The sequence below is a fragment of the Cicer arietinum genome, chromosome 1 (assembly GCF_000331145.2).
Source record: "Cicer arietinum cultivar CDC Frontier isolate Library 1 chromosome 1, Cicar.CDCFrontier_v2.0, whole genome shotgun sequence".
Lineage (NCBI taxonomy): Eukaryota > Viridiplantae > Streptophyta > Magnoliopsida > Fabales > Fabaceae > Cicer > Cicer arietinum.
This window is the reverse complement of record NC_021160.2, coordinates 30,730,231-30,751,182: the sequence shown is the minus strand read 5'-3', so window position 1 is coordinate 30,751,182 and position 20,952 is coordinate 30,730,231. Positions and strand designations below refer to the sequence as shown.

The following is a 20,952-nucleotide window of genomic DNA, read 5'->3' as shown; positions in this document are numbered from 1 at the left end:
CTACACGACTTCAATGAACTCTTACCTCCTAGTGCCCTTGCTATTGAACTAGAGCAGTGGCATACCTCAGAGTTGTCTTTGTATGAGTTACTTGTGGTGTATAATCTATTTAATATTAGATTATGCGTTCTACCCCTATCCCACTTTGAATTTTACCTGAACTACCTTGTTACGTGAATCGATTAAATCGTCTTTGGACATGGACGTGCTTCTTGCCATTATTGATTCCTTTATGATGTCACTAAGAGTGGAATCATGGTTGTTCTCCCAAGCACGACAAATGTCATCCTAAATGCGACCATTGCTACAAAGTCAAGCACACTATTGATTGGTTGGTGTTATGCATTCCATGGTCACCCTTGGTTAGGCAATGTTTCACATACTACTCCACCATCTCTCTTTAAGTCCACTATGCTATGCTGACATATCGATCTTTTTTGCAACCATGGAAAATGGTTATTAATTCCAGTGGTATGAGGAACTTCAGATCTCTGATGGTACTGTCTCAATCTCAAGTCACTAGCGGTGGTGGTGGCGATAATTGCGACAATGTGTGACGTAATTGAGGCCTAACGTTGTGAAAAAGGACATGGTGGAGCGAATCTCTATTGCGGCTATAACGTTCTGCGTGCTTGAAGAAATCGCAGAGGAATGTTGGTGTTATGCATTCCATGGTCACCCTTGGCTATAGAAGGTGATCACAACAGAGAAGAAAGCAGAAAAGCCCTACGGGCCCTCGTTTTTTATTGCAAAGAAACATAGATTCCCTCTTTCTTTATTGCAAAAAGCCAAAAATGCCTTTGTTTATATTATCATTTTTGACTTTTGCTACCTCTCCTCTTTGCAAAAAGCCAAAATTGCCCTGATATAGATTTATCAATGCTATCTAACACCAATACATGAAGCCAAGTCTAGATAGACGATAAAAATGTTACAAGGACGTTTCCTTCCAACATTCGAGAGCATGGTTTCTCTCTTCCTATTCTTAATCCAAATGACCCACCACCCTCCTTTCCCCCAAACTTTGTTGTTTATCTGTGTATCCTTTTACCATAAGTTGAGCGAATTGACAACCCACTGTTGTTTTGGCGTCAGATAAAAGGACCAAAACCCAAGTACCATTGGATTGCTAAGTAGTCATTTCATCTACCATTTCCCGTTGCCTTCCAGGATCAGACATAGCTTCACATGTAGTTTTGGGAGTAGACACTTAATCGAAGGTAACAACAAAAGCATAATAGGATGTAGATAATCAATGACAATTCAATGGGTAGCTTCGATGTAGGATGCAAAGTCTGAGAATCTGCCAGAGCAGAGGTTGAATCTTGAGGAGTGAGTGGTGGATGTGGCTTCTGTTGATAGGTGCGAAGGGAAGAGGTGGGGGTAGAAAAAGGGTGGACAATGTGAAGATTAAGGACCTTTGGAGAGAAAGACTGTACTTGACCAAAATATTTTGAATCTTTTGCTGTAAAGATCTAGGGCATAGCTACAATAAACTAACATTGGTAGGAAACTAACATTGGCAGATACAATGTACTATCAAAGATTGGCAGATACAATGTACTATCAAAGATCTGGGGAATAGCAACAATAAACTTTCTGTAGACAAGAGTAGCCGAGGAAAAGACATTGGAGAGATTTTGCAGCAAGATTATCTTTCTCTGTATTAAGGTCATGGACAAAACATGTGCCCTTGAAGATGTGGAGTGGACGAGTATAAAGATGATGTTGGGGAAACAAGAATAGAATGTGATACCTTGTTTTCAAGTACAAAGTAGGGCATGCGATTGATTAAGTAGCAAGCTGTGAGAATTGCATCTCCCCAAAAACAATGAGGTACATTTTTGTGAAGGAGCATGATACAAGCCATTTCAACTAAGTGTCGGTTGAGGAGGGTCAGCACATGAAGTCGAATAAAGGATATCCTGTGAAGTAAAAACAAATTGTAAAGACAAAGACAAATATTCCCAAGCGTTATGACTTGGCAATATTTTAATCTGAGTACCAAATTATGTGTTTATTTATTAGCAAAAAGTTTGAAAGATTAAGAAAACGTCCAAGTGATTTTTCATTAAAAATATCCATGTGCATTGGGAAAAGTCAAGTCATCAATAAAAAGTAACAAAATATTGATCACCCAAACATGAAACAACACGACTAGGACCCCAAATAGATTAACTGCTTAAAAGGCTTGTTTTGTGGGAAAAGGAATCACATAATTTATAGAAATCATATTTTACATTTTACGTTGGCTTCTATACTGACTTGATATCTAAAATGCTTTCCTTGATGGTGATCTAATAGATGAATTTTTTGTTTAGAAACATTTATTTTTTGCTTAAGGGTAGTTCATTTAATTGGTTAAATTTTTCATCTCATTTCCCAAGTATAGGGTTCATTTACTTGGTTGCGTATTTCAACAACATTATCATTATATGTAGTGATCACCATGGAATCACTCAGGCAACATCTCTAATAATACTTTGAGACAAAAGATCTCAACAATAGTTGAGATATAGGTGGAGTATTTTGATACAAAATTGGCAAGATCTCCCTTATATGTTGAACACGTACCTTCGAACAACAGCCCTTTGGGCTTTTGAAGTGCAGATATTACATAAGGCCACAATTAATTCCAACACTTGAAAAATGAGAGATGAGACTCTCTGCAAAGCTAGTCTAGAGCCTCCACTCCTCCAGCACTAATAGGCCAAATTGGTATCATATCATAATGAGTGCAAACTGACAAGATTGAAATGTAGATCAATTGGATGTCAAGGCTTTAATGCATATCATGAGCCAACTAGCCTAAGAGCTTAAGCTAATAGACAAGGACACTTGAATTATTTTGTTGTATTTTCTAAACATGAATGATTTTATGTTGTATTTCAAACAATTTTTAACACTGTTTATTTATGGTTGAGTTTGAAATGGGTGTTTTGTTTCTTTGCTTGCCTTTCACAGAGAGCATGGCTCTTAAAACTTTTAGCCGTTGAGCTACATGCTGGTGATGTTAGTAACCCCCATCATAGAGACGCTTGTCAGACAATCCTTTCTAATCTTTTTGGACAAGGTACAACTGGAATTGATGGAGGGCAGGCCATATATCCACTTTCCCATCCAGATACTTTCGGAAATGCTGATTTCAGAAGTTTTAGTAAGAGTAAGGTACTGATAGATATTAATTGCTTCATGGTTCATTTGCTATTATTGACTTACTTCTTACATGCATATCTTCGATTTTATATTGTTTATTATATGTTAAATAATTAAGAATGGAGTTGATAAAATTACTAGCTTATAAATGCTTGTTAACTAATAGAAACTTGCTGGTTAAATTAATTGCAACTTAAGCTTCAAGAGAAATTATGAGAGTAAGATGATGAGTAAGTGTGTGGAGGGGGTGGGGGGGACAAAGTGACATTGAAATATCTTGCCAGAGCCAACTTTATGTGGACTTATCAAACACATCCAGAGTTGGAGCCACGTTGCATACTTTTTTAGATGATATAATTGTAGTTGAAAGTCTGAGAAAAGCCATAAGGAAAAACTAGAAAGTGAAGATATGCTTTGGAAGCATCGATTTTTATTTAAGTAAAAAGATTGCATTGAATGTGAGTTTTGTAGGAGGTGCACAATTCTAGTTTACAAGTGAAGATTGTATCTGCTTAATAAAGTCTGCTTCCTTTAAAATTCAGGTATTAGAATTGCTTGACATCATCCAGTTTAGATGTCCAGATTCCACTAATAAGCTGTTGAATACTGTGGCTGGTATGAAGTATGACTTGCTGGTGAGATACTAACCTTGAAACACTACACTATATATATTATATTATATATATATATATATGTGTGTGTGTATATATATAAATTTCCTTCTTTCTCTCTGTCCCTTTTAACATTTTGGTTTTATATTTATCAAAATTGTCTATTATTTGTTATGGTACATGTTTGGGATACTATTGTAGTCCTCGACTATTTTCGTCATTGTTTTTTACCTGCTTTTGGTTGGATATCTTTTAGGCAGAAGACATACTAGGAAATTCTGGAAAGGGTGGTGTCTACTATTATTCTGAGAGAGGTGACCGATTAATTGACCTTGCTTCCTTCAACGACAAACTTTGGCAGGTTGGTGCAATTACTAAGTATTGATCTTTCAGTATTCTCTACTATAGCAAATGCAGTTTCTCAATCAATTTACTTTTAAGTTGATTTATTTACAATTTTCTTAATCATTTTTGTTTCAGAAATATAATTCTGCATATCTTCAGATTAGTAATCTTGGCAATGAAGTTGAGCTAAATGATGTACGAGAGACAATTCAACAGTTGCTGAGGTGGGGATGGAAATACAATAAAAATCTTGAGGAGCAAGCTTCACAACTACATATGTTGACTGCCTGGTCTCAGATTGTTGAGGTGCAGTTATTTGACTTCTTTCTTTCCATCTAATTATCTTTTATGACTATTTTTTTGGACATATTTATGTTTTATGATTTGACAGGTGTCTGCATCTAGAAGATTAACAATGCTTGAAGATCGATCTGAAATTCTCTTTCAGTGAGTTACTATACTGCATTAGTGAAAACAAAATGAGTTGCATCTTGTCTTGTGTCACTTCTCATTATTTTGGGTTCTTTATAACTGTTACATAATTCATTGCATGTTCAGGATCCTTGACGCATCTCTTAGTGCATCTGCTTCTCCAGATTGTTCACTGAAGATGGCATTCATATTATCACAGGTAAATATTTAAATATATCATTACCATGTGAAAATGTTGATGAAGTCTTCATATTATCATGGTAAATATTGTCACTGAAAATGTTATCACTGAAAATGGCATTCATATTATCACTGAAAATGTTGATGAAATATTTAAATATATCATTACCATGGTAAATATTGTGGAACTCATGGATCAGGGTATTGACTAAATTCCCAAAGTATGGTGTTATTAGTTTTAAGTTTGTAATTGGGTGGTGATCTGTTTGTTAGCCAAAGATTAGGTGTTTACCCCTTCTTAATTCCCATTTCCCTGCTTTGCAGCTAGCCTTTCTGGTGTATATTATTGGGAAAACTTTCAAATCCCACATTGAAAATAGATAGTGCTCTATAAGAGTTTATAAAGAGTGACATCTCTCCTCTTACTCGGCGGTTTTGTAGGAATTGAGTTAGGACCAACCCAAATTCTAATGTGTATATTTAGATATTGTAATAATTTATGATGAATTGATACTGTTGTAATCATCTATATGCTATATTTCCAGTTATGATTTATTTTTAACTACATGGTGTCCCTCAGGTAGCATTGACATGCATGGCTAAACTGCGAGATGAAAGGTTTATGTTCCCAGGAAGTCTAAGTTCTGACAATATAACATGCCTTGATCTCATTGTTGTGAAACAATTATCAAATGGTGCTTGTTTGACCATATTGTTTAAGCTTATCATGGCAATTCTTAGAAACGAATCTTCCGAAGCTCTTAGGAGACGGTGTGTTACTTGTTCTGTAATTGGTTCTGATTCTGTGGCTGTGTATTGTTTTGGCTGGCAAACTTACTTTTGCATTTCTTTGTACAGCCAATATGCCTTGCTTCTTAGCTATTTCCAGTATTGTTTGAATGTGGTTGATCCTGATGTTCCAACCTCTGTTCTTCAATTCTTATTGCTCAGTGAACAAGATAATGAATATATTGATCTCCAAAAGGTAGAGTTTCTTAAACATTTGCAAATAAAGTTCATTATTTTAATCTGGCAACAGACTAACTCTTCATAATTGCATATTTCTCTGCATGCCCCAGATTGACAAAGAACAGGCAGAACTGGCTCATGCAAATTTTTCTACTTTGAGGAAAGAGGCTCAGAGCATCTTGGATTTGGTTATTTGCTACTCTTATTGTTCTTTTACATGCATTACTAATCAGCACACAGTATTTTATGTGCTTATGTCTAATATTATGTTATTTTTAATACGGGCTGCCTTTTGAAAGCTTTCAACTATTTAGTTGGGAAGGGGTAGGTTTTAAAGTTTGTTACTGTTGTAGTTGTACTGGTCAGAATAGCATTCTCATGCATTTGTTCTGCTGTATCATTCTGATTTAATTTACATAAAATATAAGTCGGATGTTTCTGTTTGCTGTGCACTGGTCTTGGTAAATTGTGAGTTAATATTCTATCCTCATGTTAGGCTAGAAAAAGTTAATTTCTTCATGTGATCATCCTTATCCGCAAGAACTTCTGGTCTTGGTCTTTCAAAAACTATCCTTTTCATTGTTTGATTTATTTTTTCATTAATTTTCAGATACTGTAATGCATTCATTTGTATATTTTTGTAAATATTTATAAGTCTGTTCATAACATTGTTAAATAATTTGAAATTGTAGGTCATAAAAGATGCAACTCATGGCAGTGACCCTGGAAAAACAATATCACTTTATGTTCTTGATGCGTTGATTTGTATAGATCATGACCGATATTTCTTGAGCCAACTTCAAAGCAGGGGATTTTTAAGGTCTTGCCTTACTGCCATAAGCAACATTTCCAATCAGGTGTTTGTTCTGTCCAACACAAACAGTTCCTTTTATTTAGAAATTACCTGGTCATTTTTCGTTTTACAGTTGTGGATAGTTTGTAATGTTATACAACAGATCTTGCATATCATTTAATCTTAGGTTAAATAAATTTTTGGCCCCTATGAGTATACCATATTTTGTTTTAAGTCCTTTAAATTTTTTCTGTCAACAATTTGGCTCCCTGCTATTCATTCAACTCATTTGTATTACTCAAATTTTTGAATGAGTTTTTGCAAGAATGTTTAGAACATTAAAAGAATCCCCTTAATTTTTTTAGATTTTTTTAATAAAAAATGAATTAAATAAGAATTTTTATGCGCTAAAAGTTAAAGAAAATTATATTTAATTCACATTTGTTAAAAAATCAAAATTTTTGTGGTAGACATTCTTACAATGTTCTAAATATGCTTGTAAAAAATCATTTAAAAATTCAGACGATACATATGAATTGTTTTAAAATAAAAAATCATTTAAAAATTCAGATGATACATTTAAAAATTCAGACGATACATATGATGACGCTGATTTAACTCATTTGTTTGGTTAAAGGATGGTGGTCTTTCACTAGACTCTTTGCAGAGGGCATGCACTTTTGAGGCTGAACTTGCTGTATTACTAAGAATCAGTCATAAGTATGGGAAATCCGGAGCACAGGTACTATTTACCATGGGCACATTGGAGCATCTTTCATCAGGCAGGGCAACCAATTCGCAGGTGACTCAGTATTTTCCTTGATACTGTCACATTTGATTTTCATTTCACCTAGCCTTTACTGAAGCTAAAGGATTTGTAGGGAGGATTAAGGTGGGTTGAGACAAGACTTAGAAGAGATATGGCTGTGGATGTTGATCGACAGCAGATGATTATAACTCCAGTCTTAAGATTAGTGTTTTCGTTAACTTCCTTGGTTGATACATCAGATTATATGGAGGTTGGCTTGTGTACCTTTTACAATTTTTTAATTACAGTTTCTTCTACAAATTTTTCTTCCTCCCCTGCTAGAATCATTTAGAACAGACACCGTATTGGTTTCATGAGTTTTTCAATTGTGATGTAATTCTATTCACAAGGCATGTGTTTTAGTGTAATTGTAAACTCTGTCGAGCAGGTTAGTGTGGCTATACTGTGTTCACATGTTTCCTAGTGGCCATTAACATTATATGAAGGACCATATTTCTGAATATAAATACTTCAAGCTAATAATTACCTGTTTCTTGGCTTGTAGTCTACTTGGGTTGGGTTGTTGGTGGCCAAAAGCTTGTATCAATCATGAATCGACCTCATGCTATTGTGAGAATGTTGCATTGATTAATATTGTGAAGTGTTTCTGTTTTGAAAAAATACAGGTGAAAAACAAAATTGTTCGTGAAGTGATTGATTTTGTCAAAGGGCATCAATCATTATTTGATCAAGTTCTACGTTTAGAAATTGCTGAAGCAGATGAGTTAAGAATGGAGCAGATCAATCTCGTTGTTGGTATTCTAAGCAAGGTATTGTTTAGTCTGTCATTTCTCTGTTTTTCAAATACCTTTGATTAATATTCAAGCTCTTGGGGATCCCTCCCTTAAATGCTAGCTATTTGGGGGAATCATGAAGCCGCTTAAATACTCCACTGAGCATCCGAGTTCCTATCATATCCCTGCCTCCTTTGGCAGGGAAGATGTTAGGCATTTAAGAATTGGATTCTAAAGAAATAGCACTTTTTATTAAGAAATAGGAAATAATAGGAGCGAAATCTCACCAGCAAGGGTTTGCCCTTCACAATAGAGTTTCTACTTTATTAATAACTTTACAATATTCTAAATATAGACTCCTTATTTACACATAATAGTTCTGCGGAACTTTCTTATTTTATTTTCTGTATCTTTACAATAATACAAAGCAGAATTTATACAGACTAGGAGATTAAGGCTGGGCGCTAATCTAGCCTAAGAATTAGGGAAGTTATTCTCCTCATAATTGCTAATTCTAATAAGATAGGAAAGGCTAGGAATTAGCTAATACTAATCTATATTTAATGGACATACAGCTGTCATAAAACTGTACAAAACAAAATCTGTTGATTCTCCTTAATTAGCGCCAATCTTCAACACTCCCCCTCAATCTGGGTGGTAGATATCTATCATACCCAGATTGGACCTGATAGTTTCGTATGTGTGCCTTGAAAGTGCCTTTGTTAGAATGTCTGCTGTTTGTCTGTTTGATGAGATGTGGTTAACACTTATGATCTCATGATCAATTTTCTCCTTAATGAAGTGTTTGTCTATTTCCACATGCTTTGTTCTATCATGGTGAACCGGGTTTTTTGCAATACTTATAGCTGCCTTGTTGTCACAAAGTATTCTCATAGTGTAGTTAGTAGGAATTTTGATCTCATCCAACATTCGTTTGAGCCAAATCCCTTCACAAATTCCTTGTGCCATAGCTCTGAATTCAGCTTCTGCACTACTTCTAGCGACCACAGATTGTTTCTTACTTCTCCATGTTACCAAGTTTCCCCATGGGTTGTTCCAATTTCATTGTTTTTTCCATTTTCTGCCTCGGCCACTGCTTCAGTTTCTGTTTGATTATGTTGGGTTGTTCCAATTTCATTGTTTTTTCCATTTTCTGCCTCGGCCACTGCTTCAGTTTCTGTTTGATTATGTTGGGTTGTTCCAATTTCATTGTTTTTTCCATTTTCTGCCTCGGCCACTGCTTCAGTTTCTGTTTGATTATGTTGGGTTGTTCCAATTTCATTGTTTTTTCCATTTTCTGCCTCGGCCACTGCTTCAGTTTCTGTTTGATTATGTTGGGTTGTTCCAATTTCATTGTTTTTTCCATTTTCTGCCTCGGCCACTGCTTCAGTTTCTGTTTGATTATGTTGGGTTGTTCCAATTTCATTGTTTTTTCCATTTTCTGCCTCGGCCACTGCTTCAGTTTCTGTTTGATTATGTTGGGTTGTTCCAATTTCATTGTTTTTTCCATTTTCTGCCTCGGCCACTGCTTCAGTTTCTGTTTGATTATGTTGGGTTGTTCCAATTTCATTGTTTTTTCCATTTTCTGCCTCGGCCACTGCTTCAGTTTCTGTTTGATTATGTTGGGTTGTTCCAATTTCATTGTTTTTTCCATTTTCTGCCTCGGCCACTGCTTCAGTTTCTGTTTGATTATGTTGGGTTGTTCCAATTTCATTGTTTTTTCCATTTTCTGCCTCGGCCACTGCTTCAGTTTCTGTTTGATTATGTTGGGTTGTTCCAATTTCATTGTTTTTTCCATTTTCTGCCTCGGCCACTGCTTCAGTTTCTGTTTGATTATGTTGGGTTGTTCCAATTTCATTGTTTTTTCCATTTTCTGCCTCGGCCACTGCTTCAGTTTCTGTTTGATTATGTTGGGTTGTTCCAATTTCATTGTTTTTTCCATTTTCTGCCTCGGCCACTGCTTCAGTTTCTGTTTGATTATGTTGGGTTGTTCCAATTTCATTGTTTTTTCCATTTTCTGCCTCGGCCACTGCTTCAGTTTCTGTTTGATTATGTTGGGTTGTTCCAATTTCATTGTTTTTTCCATTTTCTGCCTCGGCCACTGCTTCAGTTTCTGTTTGATTATGTTGGGTTGTTCCAATTTCATTGTTTTTTCCATTTTCTGCCTCGGCCACTGCTTCAGTTTCTGTTTGATTATGTTGGGTTGTTCCAATTTCATTGTTTTTTCCATTTTCTGCCTCGGCCACTGCTTCAGTTTCTGTTTGATTATGTTGGGTTGTTCCAATTTCATTGTTTTTTCCATTTTCTGCCTCGGCCACTGCTTCAGTTTCTGTTTGATTATGTTGGGTTGTTCCAATTTCATTGTTTTTTCCATTTTCTGCCTCGGCCACTGCTTCAGTTTCTGTTTGATTATGTTGGGTTGTTCCAATTTCATTGTTTTTTCCATTTTCTGCCTCGGCCACTGCTTCAGTTTCTGTTTGATTATGTTGGGTTGTTCCAATTTCATTGTTTTTTCCATTTTCTGCCTCGGCCACTGCTTCAGTTTCTGTTTGATTATGTTGGGTTGTTCCAATTTCATTGTTTTTTCCATTTTCTGCCTCGGCCACTGCTTCAGTTTCTGTTTGATTATGTTGGGTTGTTCCAATTTCATTGTTTTTTCCATTTTCTGCCTCGGCCACTGCTTCAGTTTCTGTTTGATTATGTTGGGTTGTTCCAATTTCATTGTTTTTTCCATTTTCTGCCTCGGCCACTGCTTCAGTTTCTGTTTGATTATGTTGGGTTGTTCCAATTTCATTGTTTTTTCCATTTTCTGCCTCGGCCACTGCTTCAGTTTCTGTTTGATTATGTTGGGTTGTTCCAATTTCATTGTTTTTTCCATTTTCTGCCTCGGCCACTGCTTCAGTTTCTGTTTGATTATGTTGGGTTGTTCCAATTTCATTGTTTTTTCCATTTTCTGCCTCGGCCACTGCTTCAGTTTCTGTTTGATTATGTTGGGTTGTTCCAATTTCATTGTTTTTTCCATTTTCTGCCTCGGCCACTGCTTCAGTTTCTGTTTGATTATGTTGGGTTGTTCCAATTTCATTGTTTTTTCCATTTTCTGCCTCGGCCACTGCTTCAGTTTCTGTTTGATTATGTTGGGTTGTTCCAATTTCATTGTTTTTTCCATTTTCTGCCTCGGCCACTGCTTCAGTTTCTGTTTGATTATGTTGGGTTGTTCCAATTTCATTGTTTTTTCCATTTTCTGCCTCGGCCACTGCTTCAGTTTCTGTTTGATTATGTTGGGTTGTTCCAATTTCATTGTTTTTTCCATTTTCTGCCTCGGCCACTGCTTCAGTTTCTGTTACAACAACCGGTTCAGGTTCTGCTGTCCTTTCAGCTGGGATAGGGGCAGTTTCTGTTTGTTCAAACATCCAAGGTTGGTATTCTAAAGTTTCAATTGGATATGTGTGTACTTGCTCCCCCTGAATGCCAACTTTGGGGTAGTATGGTTGGTTCTCAAAGAAGGTTACATCCATGGTGTGGTAGAATTTTTTGGTGATGGGTGAGTAACATCTGTACCCTTTTTGGTGAGGTGAGTAACCAAGAAAAATGCACTTGATAGATTTGGGGTCAAGTTTACTACGGTGTGGGTTGTGGTTGTGGACGAAGGATGAGCATCCAAAAATCTTTAAGGGAATGGAGGTGAGTATTTTGCTGGTTGGGAAGAAGATTTGGAGTGTGGAGAGGGGGGTCTTGAGGTTAAGGATCCGGGAAGGCATTCTATTTATAAGGTGTGTTGCCGAAAGGACAGCTTCCCCCCAAAACTGGTTCGGGACATTTGTGGCTAACATGATTGATCTAGTTACTTCCAAAATATGTCTATTCTTTCTTTCCGCAACTCCGTTTTGTTGTGGAGTGTCCACACAAGAGCTTTGGTGAACAATGCCAACTTTTTGTAGGTAAGAACTTAGAATCGAATTGTAGTACTCACAACCATTGTCAGTTCTAAGCACTTGGATCTTGTTGTGAAATTGAGTTTGCACCATGTTGTGGAAAACCTCAAAGATCCTTCCTACTTCTGATTTCTCTTTCATTAAAAATACCCAGGTAACACGAGTGTGATCGTCAATGAACGTGACAAACCATCTAGAACCAGTAACATTCTTAATGCGTGATGGTCCCCATACATCACTATGAATTAGGGCGAAAGGTTGGGATGGCTTATAGGGTTGGGGTGGGTATTGGCTACGTGTATGTTTGGACAATTGACAAATTTCACACTGAAAATGCTTCTGATTTTTATTGAATAAAGAAGGAAATAATTTTTCCAGATACATGAAATTTGGGTGGCCTAATCGATAGTGCCATAACATTACAGGATTGTCACTACTTGGAACACTAGCTGCTGCATATGACTGGTTCTTGAGTCCTCTTTCTAATTCTTCAGCTTGAAGTAGGTAGAGTCCAGCACACTCTTTAGCACTGCCAATCGTCTTCCCCGACTCCAAAATCTGAAATTCACACAAGTTAGGAGAAAATTTAGTAACACATTTCAAATCTCTTGTGATTTTGCTAATGGACAGCAAGTTGCAATCAAGTTTTGGCACATATAGAACATATTCTAGTGTAATATTAGGTGACAAAATAATTGATCCTGTACCCATGACCTTAGAATGTGTGCCATCTGCTATTCGGACAGTGCAGTTAAATGGATAAGGAGAATAACTAGTAAACAAATTAAAATTTCCAGTCATGTGATCTGAAGCCCCTGAGTCAACAATCCATGACTTTGTTTTTCCCATGCTAGTATTTAGAGCATGTGAGACATTACCTCTCTGAGCCACTACAGCCGTACCACCTTTTTCTGTAGAGAGCATGGTTTGTTTGAAGATTTTTTGTAAAGCCTCCATTTGTTCCTTGTTAAATGGAAATGAAGTAGATTTTACCTCAGCTTCTTGGTGGTTAAAAATTGCGTTGCCTCTGCTGTCCCTGCTTTTGAATTGCTTGGCTTCTGGGGGTTTTCCATGTATAACCCAACATATTTCTTGTGTATGGCCTGGTTTCTTGCAGTGATCACACCAGGGACGATTTTTCTTTTGAAATGGCCGAATTTGGTTTCCTCTTGCAGCCATTGCTGAGCTCTCGGTGGGAGGTGTTGAGGTGGCATTTCCCAACATGAGTTTCCTCCTGCTCTCTTCTCTCCTTACTTCTGAAAAGGCTTCCCGAATTTTGGGAAGAGGTTTGGTTCCAAGGATCCTTCCACGGACTTCATCAAGGTCCTTGTTTAGTCCCAATAGGAACATGTAGATTCTGTCCTTCTCCACCAGCTCTTTGAATTTTTTCTTATCCCCTGGACAGTCCCATGTGACTTCTTCATATACATCTAGTTGTTGCCAATGTCTACTAAGTGTATTAAAATACTCAGTAACAGAAGATTCTCCTTGTCGAAGGTTGTGTAGAATGCTTCTTATCTCAAATATGGCAGAGGTATTGTCCACATTTGAATATGTTTCCTTCACAGCATCCCATATCTCCTTTGCCGAATCATAGAACATGAAATTTTCACCAATTTCGTTGGTCATGGTGTTGAGCAGCCATGACATTACTTGGCTATTCTCAAGTTTCCATTTTTGAAGGGTGGCATCTCCTTCTTGGGGACATTTTGTGTCTCCTGTGATGTAGTCTTCTCTCCCTTTTCCTTGAAGGAAGATCTTGACTGATCTTACCCATTGGGTATAGTTTTGACCATTTAATTTATGGCCAGTGATGAGATGACTGAGCCCATCATGTGAACTGGTCGGAAATGATCCAGTTTCCATCTTTGGCTGTTTGTCGGAAGGTTCACCCATTGCTGGCGGCGCTAGGGTTTTCTTAGGGATGGATCAGATCGAGCTCTGATACCATGCGGAACTTTCTTATTTTATTTTCTGTATCTTTACAATAATACAAAGCAGAATTTATACAGACTAGGAGATTAAGGCTGGGCGCTAATCTAGCCTAAGAATTAGGGAAGTTATTCTCCTCATAATTGCTAATTCTAATAAGATAGGAAAGGCTAGGAATTAGCTAATACTAATCTATATTTAATGGACATACAGCTGTCATAAAACTGTACAAAACAAAATCTGTTGATTCTCCTTAATTAGCGCCAATCTTCAACAAGTTCTAACTACCTTATTAACTAACTAACAATAACAACTCTTACGTACTCTATATTCTAACAAACAAAGATCCTTTAGTTGCGACCTAATCACCTGAAAAGAGATTAGTCTTATGTCATAGACATAGTAGGTTCATAAGACCTAAGCTTATGTTGAATTTACATTTTGAGATTTCCTACAAAAAATGCTTTGAGCATTTACATTTTGTGGGTCAGGTTCAACATGATTTTTATATCTTAGCACCATGGTATTGTATTACCATGATCTTAATTATGAGACATCTATTGCTGATGTTTTAACTTTTAAGGCTTGGGCATGTGATGAGAGTTATGAGTTTGGTTTTGTTAATGACTTTTTGTCTGATCTTTACTACTAAGTAAACTTAGGTCGTTTTTGGTTGCCTTACATTTGGATTTTTATTTCTTATAGGTTTGGCCATATGAAGAGAGTGACGAGTATGGTTTTGTTCAAGGGCTTTTTGGTTTGATGCGTGCTCTTTTCTCTCGTGACTCAAACTCGAAGCTTCCAGGTTTTACTCGATCAAGAGTTTTACCTGAGGTGAGTCTGCCGTTTTCTAAATTCAAATTTATGGAAATGAGATTTCTAGCATTATGTATACACAGTAACAATCCAAATCTTCTGGTGTTCAGAATCAGAGGAGTTCAGAACTACAAATATTTAAGTTGTGTTTCAGCCTGAGCTCTTACTTATATTTTCTAGTCACAAAGAAATCCTTGAGATTACAGGTATATTGTGCTTATAAAGGTGGTTTAATAATGTTGACCTCTTTTTCATCTACTTCTTGTCTATGTATTTTTTTCTTTTTCGTTTTTTAAACAACTTTTTGTCTTGTCTCAGTCCTCCGACTCCTCCTCTAATTACCCTACTTCCATGGAACTTCAACAACCTACATTGAGCTTGCTTAATTCTCTTCTCACTTCTGTTACAAATGCACTTGAAAGGGCAGCTGATGAAAAATCCTTATTACTGAACAAGGTGAAAATCGAAAACAAACTTGTCTCTGTATCTTCATGGTGCTTTGGTTTACATTGTAAAATATTTGATATTGATGTATAAGTAAACATCATACATGCGTTTTTGCAGATTCGAGACATAAACGAATTGCCTAGGCAGGAGGTGGATGAGATCATCAGCATGTGTGTCCAGCAAGAATCTGTTTCATCTTCTGATAACATACAAAGAAGGTTGATCATAAAAATTTTCTTTTCTAGTATTCCAAAAATAAACATATATGGTAACTATCAAACATTAATATAAGAGTTAATTTAGTGTATTGGTGATCATGATTCCCAGCAATATTAGCATTCTAAAATTTAAATGTGCGAAATGAATTTGTTAAAATTTGTGTTTTCCTTTACATGAATTTGTAACTCCCAAATTTTTACTGTGTTCAATTAAAATTGGAAGGAAACATTATTAGGATCTTAATAAAATTACAAACTGCTGTAATACTTCAACTACTTTGATTTGTATTTCAACAGTTGATTATTGTGAGGTTCTTTTTCCGAAAACAACTACATTGTTTTGTAGAGATTACCTTTTAGTCTGCACTAGAGTTCCCAAGGTGTTAGACCTTGTGAGAATAATAAGTTCTTTTAGTGTAGTTGTTAATCTATATATAGCTATCTTGGTTTCATAATAATTGAGTTTTTATTTACTGTAAAATTCTGTGCGTGATTATTGTGTGGAGTTGATTGGTTTATGTGGCTGTTACATCTAAATTGTTTGATATAAAACCATTTTAGGTGGGAGAATTGATTCACAACATACTAGTATTGATGCCCAATTGGTTAGAATTTTGATTTTTACCGACAAGATTCAAGATCATTAAGGGCTCATGACAAAATAACATGCATTCTGATTCAAATAATGGTGTTTAGCTACTTTATAGTCTGAATAATGTGCATTCTCAAGAAAAACCTGCAGCAATTTAAATTCTTTTGCTATTCTGTGAGGTTCTCGGTCCCATTGCATGCAGAATTAATTGCTGATATTTTGTATGAATTGGATGTTGGATGTTATGATTCGCTTCTAGTAGTATCTCAAAGATCATAGCTGATTATTACTTAATGTTCATTTCATTTGTTCAAAGGCTTCAATTTTAGAGCACATTGACCATCTGTTTTGTTTAACGGTTATAACTTGTGTTACGGTGTTCCCTGAATTCCTCACATGTTCTCTTTCCATATCATTCACTCTGATTTTTAAAATATGTTTTACAGGAGATACATTGCAATGTTAGAGATGTGTCGAGTAGTTGCTTGTAGGGATCAGTTAATCATTTTATTGCTCCCACTCTCCGAACATGTGCTAAATATCATCCTCATCCACCTTCAGGATAGGTAAGGCATTAGGCTTCGTTGATATTTACAATCTATGTTATTTTATGGCCAATCTAAATGAACTAAATATAGATACCTAGCCCTTAATTGTAATGTAAAAAATTAGATGTTGTCATAGAAAGTACCCCTTTTTCACATCATTTTTTAGGCTAATTTTTGTATCTTTTGGCAGCTCTGATGCATTTGAATCTACCATGACCGCCAAAACAATTACATATGGTGCAAAGTATGATCCACAACAAGACTTTGCTTTGTTATGTGGACAGTTAGTTCCAACCCTTGAACGACTCGAGTTGCTGAGTGAGGTATGGATCTCATAGTAAATATTGAGCAAGGATTGTTAACATTCCAGTATTTTTATATTTGATCTTGAAATGGTGGTAATTAATATGGATTTATCTACAAAAAATTTTTTTAGTAACATTCGTCTTCAAGATTTCCATGTATGTAAAGTAGAAACGTTTTCCTTAAATGAGAAATAATTAAGCATTATGTGGTATGCTTCAATAATTTACATTGGAGATTGGATGATGCTCATTTTCCCACCTTTATTAAGCTGTATCTTAATGCTAGACTCCATTCTTTTTGACTTACATAAAGGCCATAATAGTGATATTATTTGATCAGATTCATAAAAAATTAGTTTACGATTATGTGCTTTTTATTAACGACCTACACCATCAGAAGGCAGGTTCTATGCTTGTGGGATTTAGGAATGTATTTTCATACTCCTGAAATCTCATTTAAAAGGAATCTATTATTCATGATCTTACACTATGTTTGTTTGTTTTCTCAGGAAAAATTAGGGCATAATCTGAAAGTATTTTGCAGATTAGCAACTTCTGCCAAAGAGATTGCAATCCAGAAGATGATTTAGTATCTAAAGTATCACTACAAATTCAATTACTTGGATTAACTTTCTGTACATTGTAAATTGTATCAAATAGTCTCGAAGAATTGTGTTCCATCACTGAAATATTAAGTTAAGGCTTGCAGTGCGTATGCAAATTAGATTTTGTAGTGTATTGGTGAAAAATCTTGTTTAAATTAGATTATTAACCTATATCGTAAAGTCAATAATTATCATATATTGACAAATTGTCAAACCCCCAGTCTCTGGAAGAACTTACCGACATATATTTCTTTTTATGGTATTAATGAATGAATAGAATATTACTCATTAAAGATAAAAAGAGGAAACGCAATGTATTTATCTATACAAGACTAAGATTAACAACAAAAGCTAATTAACCAAACAGTATTTACCTACAAAACAACCCCACAGTAAACATAAAAACAGATTGTTCAACACATAATAAGCCCAACAGCTCCCCTCAAGCTGGACCATAGATGACAATTGTGTGAAGTTTGGAAAGAATGGGATGAAAATAAGTAGGATAAAGTGTTTTGGTTTGTAGATATGCTAATTGAGCTGAAGAAGGTACATGCAAAAGATGTATATTGCCTAACATTAGTTTGTCTCTAACATGGTCACAAAATATGGAACCGGTTTTGTCATAGTTAAGTGGAGGTCAGTGGGACAATACATTAACGGTTGAATTTCACAAGTTATACCGACTAAGTGATGTATAAATTAGTTGTTGAAGTATACACAGTCCAAAAACAAGTAATTAAGCGAAATAAAATTATTGATCTTGGTGATTTCAATGTTATTCTAAACAAATAATGTTTGTTATAAAAATAAAAGAACTCATTTTTTAGTATCAATTTTAAGATAATTTTGTAAAGAAAAGTAAAAGGCATTGGATCTATTTTCAGATGCTTAAGCGTCGTTAAAGAGTTAATTTGATTACATGCACTAGTAAACAGTAGCATGATAACATTCCTAAGACCATATTGACTTTTTTCAACAAAATTATCATGATAATTAGTGGGTTATTAGCGTCATTGAGTTCACACATAATAATCATATGATGTTCAACTTCACACATAATAATCATATGATGTTCAACTTTCATATAGAACGCACAAGACTCTTTCTTGTTGTGGTGGAGTTGGTAATGAAGATTGTGGTTCCCAATTAGAACGCACAAGCTCTATTCAGGTGAAAATAATACATTAGATTTTATCCTGGTTCATCACCAACTTGGTAGCTACGTCCAGTCCCCTCATATAGAAGGATTTATTCACCGATTCAAAATTTGAATTACAACATCACTTGACCCTACAAGTCTTTAGAGTCAACGAAATATATGCTTCAGATGCAGACTTAGACTTCAAAGGCATGTTAACATTACTGTTCATCAGAGACATGCTAAAGTTATTGTTCATCAGAGGCATGCTGAAGTTACTATTCATCAGATGCATGCTGAAGTTACTGTTCTTCAGAGGCACGTTGAAGTTACTATTCTTTAGAGGGATGCTGAAGTTACTATTAGTAAGAGACATGTTGAAGTTATTGTTCATAAGTATAAAAACTCCAGAGGCATGCTGAATCTTCAGAGGCACATAATTCTTTAGAGGCAGGCGTAGAAACACGCTAAACTACCAAAAGTACGCTATCAAAGATAGATGTGCGAACTTTTCCAGCGTGTGGGTTTGCCTGATTTGATTTCGTTTTCTCTAACCTTTTTACTTCATACGGTGGTGTTCTCTGGTGGTTTCCTTTGATTTTCTTGCTCTAATTTCTGCATACTTAATGAATCTATTAGTACAATAAATTGTTCTCACAAAATACTTTTGTTAACATCAAAACTATAAGTGGAAAACCAACTTAGTTCCAACAATCTCCCCCTTTTTGATAATGACAAAACTGTATTTTGATAACCATTTTGCTTTTATTACTTGACTCCCCTTGACTTAAGGCTCCCATTAAATCCAAGTAGTTTTTTTTTCTTCATTATCTCCCCAAATTATTGTTCTCAAATAATCATATCATGTTCAACTTCCATATAGAACGCACAAGGCTCTTTCTTGTTGTTGATTGTTGTGGTGGAGTTGGTAATGGAGATCGTGGTTCCCAATGAAAACACACAGGGATCTATTCAAGTGAAAATAACACACTAGATTTTATCTTGGTTCACCACCAACTTGGTAGCTACATCCAGTCCCCTCATATAAAAGGATTTATTCACTAATTCAAAACTTAAATTACAACAGCAATTGACCCTACAAGTCTATAGAGTCAACAAAATATATGCTTCAAATGCAGACTTAGACTTCAAAGGCATGTTAACATTACTGTTCATCAGAGGCATACTAAAGTTATTGTTCATCAGAGGCATGTTGAAGTTACTGTTCATTAGATGCATGTTGAAGTTACTGTTCAGAGGCATGCTGAAGTTACTATTAATCAGAGACATGTTGAAGTTACTGTTCATAGGCATAAAAACTCAAGAGGCATGCTAAATCTTCAGAGGCACATAATTCTTTAGAGGTAGGCGGAGAAACACGCTAAACTACCAGAAGTACGCTATCAGAGATAGATGTGCGAACTTTCCCAACGCGTGGATTTTCCTAATTTGATTTCGTTTTCTATGACCTTTTTACTTCATATGATGGTATTCTCTGGCGGTTTCCTTTGATTTTCTTGCTCTAATTTCTGCACACTTATTGAATCTATTAGTGCTATAAATTATTCTCAAAAAATACTTTTCTTAACATCAAAACTATAAGTGGAAAGCCAACTTGATTCCAACAATCTCCCCCTTTTGGATGATGACAAAACTGTATTTTGATAACCATTTTGCTTTTATTACTTGACTCCCCTTACTCCCCTTGACTTAAGGCTCCCATTAAATCCAAATAATTTTTTCATTATCTCCCCACATTATTGTTCTCAAATATCTTTCTTCCTCTTTTGTCATCAGAAAAAAAGACTTGAAAGTGAAACCTATTTTTTTGAGGTATTTGCCCTTTTTTTAATATAATGAAAAAAACATAAAACATATCTTTATATGAATAGAAAATAAATCTAATCCTAGTATGAATCTTGTAAGACCCATAATTTTAAAGTATACTTTATGTATTTTAGTGTATTTTGGTATTGAACTCGGAGGCTTTTTAGCCAAAGTTATTAATATTTTGGAGTTTATATGACCAAAAAGATATTTGATGCCTGATTAGAATTACTCATCGATGAATAAATTAAATTAACTGCAGTGAATCTTTTACGAAGAATTTAATGCGTTATGGGTGAAATGGTAATTTAACAAATATCTAGTTATTTTGAGATATTTGTTAAAAGTAATATATATATATATATATATATTTGTTTGGAGAGAAAAGAGAATGAAATAAAAAGGAAAGAAGGAAAAAAGAAAGAAAAGAAAAACAAGGGAAAGAAAGACAAAGGAGAGAAAACAACATTTTCCATCTTCTTCCTCTGCCTCGCGAAGCCACCGTTTCCCTTCTTCCATTTTCGTTTTCTTTGCTTCCTTTCTTCAAGAATAGAAACCCAA

The 20,952-nt window shown here is 35.4% G+C and overlaps 1 protein-coding gene across 2 annotated transcripts in view; it reads left to right on the top strand.

Moving 5' to 3' along the window:
• Positions 1-17,637, top strand: part of LOC101497281 (nuclear pore complex protein NUP205) — a 38,856-nt gene extending 21,219 nt beyond the window's left edge. The window contains exons 26-45 of one of the 2 annotated variants that reach the window (XM_004515092.4): positions 2,965-3,168; positions 3,699-3,791; positions 4,024-4,128; positions 4,272-4,418; positions 4,504-4,559; positions 4,671-4,743; positions 5,305-5,495; positions 5,583-5,709; positions 5,804-5,881; positions 6,386-6,550; positions 7,124-7,288; positions 7,368-7,505; positions 7,921-8,064; positions 14,598-14,726; positions 14,819-14,914; positions 15,027-15,164; positions 15,273-15,373; positions 16,412-16,531; positions 16,704-16,836; positions 17,328-17,637. In XM_004515092.4, the coding sequence (XP_004515149.1) occupies positions 2,965-3,168; positions 3,699-3,791; positions 4,024-4,128; positions 4,272-4,418; positions 4,504-4,559; positions 4,671-4,743; positions 5,305-5,495; positions 5,583-5,709; positions 5,804-5,881; positions 6,386-6,550; positions 7,124-7,288; positions 7,368-7,505; positions 7,921-8,064; positions 14,598-14,726; positions 14,819-14,914; positions 15,027-15,164; positions 15,273-15,373; positions 16,412-16,531; positions 16,704-16,836; positions 17,328-17,408 (2,484 nt within the window). In that variant the 3' untranslated portion in view covers positions 17,409-17,637. Of the gene's footprint in view, positions 1-2,964; positions 3,169-3,698; positions 3,792-4,023; positions 4,129-4,247; positions 4,419-4,503; positions 4,560-4,670; positions 4,744-5,304; positions 5,496-5,582; positions 5,710-5,803; positions 5,882-6,385; positions 6,551-7,123; positions 7,289-7,367; positions 7,506-7,920; positions 8,065-14,597; positions 14,727-14,818; positions 14,915-15,026; positions 15,165-15,272; positions 15,374-16,411; positions 16,532-16,703; positions 16,837-17,327 lie in introns of both variants that reach the window. The other variant, XM_004515091.4, reaches the window with a different exon arrangement.
• The last annotated feature ends 3,315 nt before the right edge of the window (positions 17,638-20,952 follow it).